Source organism: Octodon degus, unplaced genomic scaffold (assembly GCF_000260255.1).
Source record: "Octodon degus isolate 3935 unplaced genomic scaffold, OctDeg1.0 scaffold00296, whole genome shotgun sequence".
NCBI classification, from domain to species: Eukaryota; Metazoa; Chordata; class Mammalia; order Rodentia; family Octodontidae; genus Octodon; species Octodon degus.
This window is the reverse complement of record NW_004524872.1, coordinates 1,114,563-1,124,092: the sequence shown is the minus strand read 5'-3', so window position 1 is coordinate 1,124,092 and position 9,530 is coordinate 1,114,563. Positions and strand designations below refer to the sequence as shown.

Here is a 9,530-nt window from a genome sequence, read left to right as displayed (position 1 = left end):
AAGAGGGCCAGGGGGGAACGCCAGCACCCAGGACCGCATTACGGAAACGGCCCAGGGCTTGGCAGCCTTCAGATCCGGGGATGGAGGGAGCCGGAGAAGAGGAGTGAGGAGGCCGGGGAGGCAGGCCCTGCTGACCTCCTGAGGCAGGCAGCCTGCTGGCAGTGAAGGGCCAGGCCGCCAGGAAAAAAAAAAGGGAGCAGGAGGTCGAGCTGTGGCTTTGAAAGCTCAGCTTCCTTCGGAGAGAGAGCTGCAGGCTCTTGCTAGTTCAGGGCTCGGGCCTGGTTCGGGTTTTCGACCAGGAAACAAAAATCAATTCTCTGGTGGGAAAAGTGAATGAGTCAGAGCCCAGACTCAGGACAGGGCTTAAACACTCCAAAAACCAAGTTAGGGGTAGAAGTAAAGCCCTCTTAAGCCCTCTAGGGCAGCTCACAGATTAAGGCTGGGCAGGGGGCTTCAGATCCTCCCCTAGTGCAGTGGGATTGGCGAGTCAGACGCTTGTAGATCGAAGGTTGGATTGGGGAGGGGTCTCTGGGTCGTTGGTTTGCTCAGCAAGGATTGGGGGGATTCAGGTGCTTAGAGATCGAATTCAGGCCTTGGGTAGGGGGAGTCAGACAATTGGAAAGCCTAGGTGGTTATTTGGGGAGGGGTCTTCGCGTTTGGTGGAGAGCATAGCTGAGCTTTTACAGCACTCAGGCCTGGGATCTCGTCCAGAGGGGCGTCTGTGAAAGGGTGGGCCAGCCAGGCCAGACCAAGAGGGAGAAAGTGAATAAATCGGACTCTGAGTGGGTGGGGGGCACCCTGAGAGGGGGGTCACAAAGGGTGAGCCATGGCCACCAGGCGTTTAACCGACGCTTTCTTGTTGTTGCGGAATAATTCCATCCAAAACCGGCAGCTGTTAGCCGAGCAAGTGAGTAGTCACACCACCTCCAGCCCTCTGCATTCACGTAGCATTGCTGCGGTGAGTCTCCCGGCGGCCTCTCCGACCCCCGCGCCGTGTGCACTGCGGCAGTGCCTGTCTTGTCTGTCTGTCTGTCTCTCTGTGTCAGAAAAGAGGAGCAGGGTCAGCCTGGAGCGGAAGCGCGCGGCTTCGAGGCGGCAGCCGTCTAGGATCCTCGACGGGAGGTCGGCGTCGGGCCGCCCCCGCCCGGCCAGCGCCCGCCTGCGCGCCCGCAGCCCTCCCCGCGCGGCCCCCTCCGCCGCGGCCGATTTGCATACGCTCTGGCCCCGGGATTTGGGGACGTCGAGCATCGCGGATGCCTTTTCGGTGCTGTTTTGTTGTCAGCGCTCGCGCCCGCCCCCAGGAGAGCCTCCGTTTGGCTGCAGCAGCCTCCGCGTGCTCTCAGAACCAAGCCCTCGAAGGCGAGGGGCTCCCCGTCCCCCCCAGCGGAGCAGGGCGTCGCGGCGGTGTCTGTGTGTCCAAGCGTGTGTCCCCAGCTGCCCCCGCCCCCCTCCGTGGTCGCACAGTCCTCTGTGTGGCCGTGTGCTTCCCTGGGAATAATTGCTTCACTGTTTTTTTCTCCGAGGCTTGTGCTTGTGAGCCTGCAAGGTGCGAGGTTCTTCGTTTTCCAGACAGGAAATTAATCTTTTCCCTCCATTCGAACTTTTTGAAAAAGCATGATGTGCATGTGAAAATTCGAGGTCCCGAGTAGCTCTCGATTTATTTATTTATTTCCTTATTAACCAGACCTTTCAGTTAGCCTAGCCCTAGAATTTGTGTCACTTGTTTCTTGGTGCACTAAGGCTCTGGAGAGAGTGCTGTTGGGGGTTTGTTTTCGGGGGGGGGGGCTGCTTTCCTTTCTGAGTCTTCAGGCTACTGGTGGGTTAAATAAGGGGGCAAGACCGGGTGGTGGGCATAGGATGGGGGTTATTATTAGCTCGGTGGTATCCTTAACTGCAGAGGGAAGTTAGGAGGCTCGCTGGAGGGGGCTGCCTGCCATAGACAGGGTAGACGTCAGTGCAAACAGCATTGAGCGGAAGGAAACTGTTGTCCCAAGACCTAATCTTTGAGGATTATGCTGGAAAATACAGTTTTTGAAATCCCATGCTAATTCGCCCCTTAGGAAACGTATTGCTTTTTATCTTTTTCATTATCATGTATTGAAATCCTCAATAGAAAAATGATGTTGTGTGTCATGATTATTGACATGTCTACTGAGACGGTTTTTCCTCCCTTAGAGTCCCAGTGGGAAATCGCTTTGACCATATACTCATGGGAAAGCGATTTTTTTAAGGCGTGTGAGCAGTTTTAGGAATGCAGGGGTACAACCTCTGGTGAAAAAGCGTAGAAAGCAAGGATGGGTGTGTTTGCATTTTTATTTACATAAAAATGTGAAGATTTTTTTCTCATATTTATAGACTGAAAAAAATGATACCATGCAGAAATAAGCATAAAGGTAACCCTGTTTGGAGGGAAAATGGCAAATGCTAGTGCTGATCTGAAATGCCCCGAAGTAAGGGCAGAGATAGAATGGAAATTGAATGAATAAAAATTTTCAGTGGATCTTTAGTTATTTTAAATAGAAAGAATCTCATGTTCATTAAACCACTTGGGTTTATATTAGCTTGCATGGGGGGCTCTAAAGCATGCATTAATGCTTTGAGGGTCTCAGTTCGCATTGATTGAAAAACATATTGTTTGTTTTAAAATTTTTAATCATATAAAGTTCAGCATACCCTGAAGCTTCAGGTAACATGAACAAAAAAATATTTTTAAGTGCCATTCAGACAATTTAAAAATCTTGTGTTGTCAGATGCGGGCAGCTTTTTAAAAGTATATTTCTAAATCAAACTTTTTAAAAATGGTTTTCTAAGTTAGACAATTTTTTAAAAATTCATAAGTTAACTAATAATTAACAATGGATAAACTACATAGGAAAAAATAGTATTTCCAGAAATGTACATATATATTTAGCTAATTCAGAGAATTTCTTGAAAGCAGATTTCTAAATTCAACTAAAAATACATATATAAGTTAGAACATTTAAAATGTTTTTATATTACACCACTGAAAATATTACATGCTTATATCAGTATAAGCATTGAAGATTATTCTACTAGTCTGAAAAGCAGTCGGGTCATTTGAAATATCTGTGTAATTTACTAGACCGTCTAAAAAATAGATTTTGCAATGTAACAAAAATAGTCTGCCTAAGTTAGAATTTAGAAAAAGCATACATTTATGTATTTTAAATGTTTACATTAAAATACAAATGATGTGTCATAAATTTCTGAAGTATTTAAAGGCAAAGCATTACTTCAGTTAATTTACGAGTGATTTAACAGGAATCAACACATTCTAACAAAATCAAGGGTGACAAGGTGGTAAAATAAATAGAGAATATAGTTTTTTTTTCAATTTTTCTGAAAGTTAGAAAAGTATTGGGAACATTTTAGAGAAAAAGACATGCCAAAGATAATTTTTAAAACCTGTATTGAGCAACTCGTGTTTCTCACGGCATATGTAGCTCTCAGAAATTTTCAAAGCTTCTTTTCTGACTTGTAAATTGTAAAGCCGTGTAGCAAATTAAAACTATGTCTGTAAAATTTAAATATGGACTACATATAAGGTGGTATTGAAAATTATAAATTAGATTAATTATAAGCAATTAAATTTGTTAATTTCATTAGCAGCGACTGCTAAAATGCTTAGTACTGAAATGTCAGGGTTGCTATTACTTGTTTTAAGCACTTAATGCCCCTCAAAGGCAGAGGAAGCAAATAAGGCTAAATGTTACTAATTGTTAAGTCTGGTGATGAATATATAGGAAGGCATTTTACCATTTTACATGCTTTTCTGCATGTTTGACCAATTATAAATGAAAACACAATAAATTTGTCATAGTAAAGTACAATTATTAAAAAGAGACAATTTACCAATATATGTATGTTACCTGATAATTAAAAAAGGAAATAACTAAACCTGGGTTTAACTTAATTTTTTAAAATCATAAATTAGATTTCCTCATTAGAAAACTAAGAAGTTGACTTTGGATTATTTATTTTCTTATTAACAATTAAAAGTAAATTGCCTACAATAGTAGATTTTTTGAAAATGTAGTCATGAATTTCACATCCTTGAAAAAGATGCAGAAATGGATTGTAAAGTGGCATGTGCATATATATGTGTGTGTCTATATAATATAAATCTCACATACCTCAAAATAATACATACTTCAAGCTTTTCATTAAAAATTTATAGTTAGATTTTTTTAAATACTAGTTTGAAGAAAAAACTCAAAGATTATTGGTGATGGGGATTACTGTAGATACCCATACGGGCTTACGGATTCAGGCGGCATTCAGGCAAAAGCAAATTTGTCACCGATAATGAGTAATTTACAAAAGATGTGCAGTAGCAAAGCAAACAGCCCCAAGGGTCAGAGGGACCTAGGGGTCTTCAGCCTAACATTCTCATTTGTGAAAACCCCTTAAATTCTAGCAGCTAGTCCTCCATGCTTTTTACTAGTAAAGTGTCTCTCCTGTCACCACCCGGTAATATTCCCGTCTCCCATCCTGGAGTCCCCGGTTGGTTCCAACCCTCCATGAGGGTCTGCAGTGCAGGAAGCCTCTTCCTCTTGCACCCTGACCCTGCAGTCTTATTACTGGAGTTTTGTTTTTTGTTGTTGTTGGTTTTTTTTTTTTTTTTCCCCTAGGCTTAGAAATCCCGGCTCAGACGTACAGTGTTTTTTTTTTCCCCCTATGAATAATTTTTAGTCTTTCTGGTATATTTTTTAAAATGCAACACTTAGCATTGAATAAAATTCTACTTACTTGTGGGGTTTTTAAATTGTGCTAATAGGAAAATTAATTGTTAAAAACAGATTGGGCTTTGGTTGTAGCCTCTAAGCAGAATGCACTCACGGGCAATTTTCAAATTCTCAAACAATTTTGTTTTGGCCTCAGTTTTTGTACCCGGTAGGTTTATGCTTCAGGACAGCATAAAATAAAAAAAGTGTAATTAGACAATGAGTCTGGGAATTTAGGGTGAGTCCTCATCTATACTGGACTTCATTTTTTTAAGGCATCTTTCATCCCGTTTGTAAATTGAGTTTGAGGTGATTTTTAGTGGCTCTATCAATTTAATAATTTTTCTCAAATTCTGTCTTAATACATTCTTTCTCATGACCAAAGCACACAGCCTTAGCTTTAATTTTGAAGAGGAGGAATCCATAGTAGCCACAGTACTGTGGCTGTCAGCCCAGGTTACTGGCAAAATCCTTAAGAGTAGCCACCATACCATGCAAAAGTAACTTTGGCGTTTCCTCAGCCAAGTGCCCGGCCGTGTGCAGGCTGCACTCATGCAAGCATTTAAGCAGTTAAATTTAAGCCAAACATTCACAGTTTGGCTTTGAGAACCTAAAATGGCTTTATGAAATTAAATACTCATTTTTTAAAAAGTGTGAAGTCTTCCATGAATGAATGAAAAGTGGAAGTTAGTTGCTGCTCTGATCTGATGAGATGCTGGATGATTTTTTTTTTTTTTTTTAATGAGGAATGAATCTAATGCAGGGGCTGCAGCTAGTTTGTTAGTGTTTACTGCCTAATCTATACTCTGCTGTAAAATAATGCATAATCTATAAATGGAAGCTAGAGTTAATTGGTCTTAGATTAGTTTGAGACTAGCACATTATTTTTAATAAAACTTGTGCTTTATGAGAAAAAAAAATCAGGATTGACTATGATTATAAGAAACCCCAGATCCTTATTCAGTCTTGATGACATCATTAGTTAAGATTTTTGGGCACTTGCTGTATGCCTGGCACTGGTCGGAGGCCTTTCTGTGAAACCTCATGTCACTGTCAGTGTCCATCAGCAGGTGTCGGGGGAAGAGAAACCGAGGTGTAGAGGAGCTGGAAACCGAGGAAGTGGCCAAGCCCCCGAGAAGGGTCTGCAGGCGGATTGCCCCCGCCCCGTGCCCCCAGTGTGGCACCGTGCCCTCTCTCCAGACCACGCTGCAGCTGGCTGTTTTCCAGGACTGAGGCTTTAGATCCTGGAAAATGCGAGGGCTTAATATTTAAATGCATTTTATTTTTCTAGCAATAGAGAAGCATCTTTATCTCTCTCTTTACCGCCTTCTCCAGTCAATTTTAACCCGCACATCCAACGTTCTCGAGCTTTAGGTCGGACCGAGTCTGCTGGAAAATCAGTTCAGTGTCTTTAGAATCCAAGGATGAAATCATTGTATATTTCTCTGTAGATCTATTTGCTTTTCTGCTTTTAAAGGTTCCATTTGAGCAGTGAGGCTTACTTGAGAATAAGGATACTTTGTTGGATAAGAGTGAAGCAAACTTTTATTTTGGCAGTAGGGGAAATAAAGTAAATATCACTATAGACCTGTATTTCCAACTCATTTTGCTCAACTTTTCCAGACTTCCTGAGTGAACACAGATGGGTTTCCAGTTATTTTTCAGTTTTATGTAGAAAGTTCTTTAGACTATAAATTCCACATGCTACTTAGAGTTTTCAATATTTGCCTGATTTCATGCCACTGGCAGGCAGGTCAAAACCCTAGATTTAAACATTACAGAGATTTAGACGGTGATGATACGTGGCAACATGTTTTCATTCTGCTGTATTTTGGTCTTTTCTGATGATAATTCTAAATATTTTAATTCAAGTGTTGACTAAATTTACTGGTAATTTTGGGGCAGGGGGAGTTTTGTAAGCTTTCTGTTTTTAAGCAGCCAAATGGGGAGGGTCTTTGGAAAGATGGCCGCAGGTTTAATTCCCACTATGGTGTGGGAGCTGCCTGTCACAAGCAGTTCTCTGAATTGTTAATAAAAGCAGAGAGCTGCAGGGTGGGGTGCGAAGAGGTCTGGACACCTGGGGCTGTCCCTGTGTTAGCCATTAACAAGCTCTGTGACTCCAGAGCATGCATTTATACATTTTGAAAGTTTTCTTATTTGTAAGAAAAGAGATGCTTCTACCCTAGAATCTCATGATTCCAATTATCATCTGATAATCGTAGAAATCAGAAGATCAGGATGCGTGCACTCGGTTAATAATCCGACAGCACATGCTCCCGCGTAGCAGAGATTTTGACCATGGTTTGCCATGATAGTTTGTTCAGAGATTAAATGCCAGGGAGCCACTGTAGAGGGGAAGAGGCGACTGCTGCATGCAGAGCTCTTGCCTTGGCTTTTCTTGATAAAAGATGTCCATGTTCTTTCTGGAAACCTTAAGCTCTTAGAAAATAGAAACATTTTTCCTGTGTAAAGTAAAACATAATGAGATCAGCCGTTGACACTGTCTTTTCTGTCCGTACCGTCTAGCACCACTGATAGGGCAGCATGTGTGTAGAAGTAGCTCTTTCCTCAGCAGTTGAGGACGTGAGGAGGCTTCTCAGCCTTCCATAATGTCAGCTAGCTGGTATTACACGGAGCGTTGTGGGATTACATTTTATTGCTATAATTGTGTAGTAATATTTTGACAGCTTCATTTGCTCTAATTTTTAAATAAGAAAATTAATGTTTTTGATGCTCTAAATTTATGGCTTAACATAAACAAAGATGGTTGGTAATTGAGATTCACCACTAATTATTTTTGTGATCAATATTGTAAAAGAAAAAAAAAAAATCCTAATTTAGGTTACCTGTCATTAGTAACTGTCCAGAAGATAGAGTTCGGCCTTGATCTAAAAAAAGAATCTTTAGTTTTCTATTGAAACTTAACCCTTGGGTGCCAGTTTTTCCTCATCGCTCCTTTTGTTGTCTTGTTTGCTTGCTTTTATTATAGCTTTATGAACAGCGGTGGGCTTTTTAGACTAATAGTATTACATGCCAAGCAAATGCTAAGAGTTTTGCTTTGATTTTCCCACCTGTGTCTCTCTGGGAAACAGCGGTTTTCAGCGCTTGCCGCGGATAAAGCCATGTCCTCGGGGTTTAATTTGTAGAGCTCTTACATACGTGGTCGCTCGGGTGCTGCCTCGGTGTAGCCGTGGACAGTTCTGTGAACGATCCTTCTGTCACCGGGCTGCGTTTGCAGGGCCACCTTACGTGTGCCAAGGTGCATTTATGCTGACCAAGTTGCATTACATTTGTTCTCTGCTGAAGGAAATTTAGAGTGTTATGTATTGTATGTGATATTTGATATTTATGAAACAGATTAGCAGTATACTTAAGTGAAACCAAAGCAAGTATGTTTTGTTTCCAGTGTTTTAATTTTTATAACTATTTATTGCTTGTTTCTATTTATTGCTTGTTACTAAAATAACAACCACAGTAAATAAAAATATATATGGATGTAGTTGTTTTTGTTTTTGTTTTTGTTTTTTTTAAGAAAGGAGAAATGGGAAGGGGACATTTTTAAATGTTGTGGCTAGTGGGTCTTTATTTTTAGTCAGTTTAAGGGTTGCCTAACACTGTTTTCTCGCCTGATGGTGCCTTGTCTGTCTGTCTGCCCCTGCCTGCCTTCCTGCTGTCCCCGCCTGGACGGGCCTGGTGGCAACCACACCCACAGGAGCTGGACGAGGTACTGTGTTTTGGCTACTTCTATATGTTAGGTAGTTTTAGTTTGTGAAATAGCTGTTTCCCTGCAGTCTCTGGTCATATATTAACAAAAGTTATACATATTTTAGCATTTGTTTTGATTACTTTATAATGTGTTTAACAATTTAGTATTTAGAATTTGTTTAGTGTGTTTTCACACCGTGTGGGCTGATAATTGGAAAGAGGTCTAAGAGCTTTATTTACCTCTCTCGGGAAATGTCTCAACTTCCGACGCAGGCAGGCTTGAGTGTTTTTCTGAGCACGACGGACGGCACACTGGGATGATGTCAGTGGCCTTCTGATCTCCGAGAGCAGCGTGACGCAAGTGCCCAGGTACATCCGCAGAGCGGTGACGAACGTGCCCGGGAGGGCGGGCGCCCCTCCTCGAGCTTCCGGCGCTAGTCACCCTGGAGAGCGGCTGTCCCTGCCGGAGGGTCGCTGTGTACTCACCACCCACCGGCGGACTCACTCCCCCTCACGGCTCCGGAAGGCGGAGGCCTGTACCTTGACAGCACTTGACTGTAGCAGCACCACTGGAAGGGCAGGGGACGTCCGAGAAGAAACTGCAGTTGTTCTGCTTGTGTGTCCTTGGTCCTTCTCCTCAGTGAAGGGGCGACACTTTTTCCTGAGGGGAAATTTTTTTTTAAAAAGTAGAAATTTGGTTTGTATTAATTTCTCAGTTTATATGGTAAGGCAGGACTAGGATTGTTGCCTTCAAAACTCCAGGGACCTATCTCGCAAATTAGATCTACCTGTAAAAACTAAACTAGTTGATAATAGCAGTAGGCTGAACACCACTTAAATACTCCTCCTGGGGAACAAATTAAATAAGTTACATGGCTTGGCATGGCGGTGCACACCAGTAATCCCAGCACTTGGGGGCTGAGGCAGGAGGACTGCTGTCAAGTTGAGGCCAACCTGGGCTACAGAGTGAGTTCAAGACCAGTCTGAGCTACCTAGTGAGACCCTGTCACAAACAGACAAGCAGGCAGCGTCGTGTCTGTGCTCCTGTAAGCGGACGAAGCCGTCTGAAGACTGCGTGAC

General features: G+C 42.4%; 1 protein-coding gene across 7 annotated transcripts in view; it reads left to right on the top strand.

The window, feature by feature from the left end:
* Position 1: 1 nt before the first annotated feature.
* The window catches only part of Stx16 (syntaxin 16), a 33,887-nt gene continuing 24,358 nt past the window's right edge, over positions 2-9,530 (top strand). The window contains exons 1-3 of one of the 7 annotated variants that reach the window (XM_023707520.1): positions 24-103; positions 893-907; positions 8,458-8,469. Coding sequence is in view for 5 of the 7 variants with exons in the window: in XM_023707519.1 (XP_023563287.1) it covers positions 827-958; positions 8,458-8,469 (144 nt within the window). In the remaining 2 variants the exon portion in view is untranslated. Of the gene's footprint in view, positions 959-8,457; positions 8,470-9,530 lie in introns of all 7 variants that reach the window. The other 6 variants (XM_023707519.1, XR_002819356.1, XM_004647239.3 and 3 more) reach the window with 6 other exon arrangements.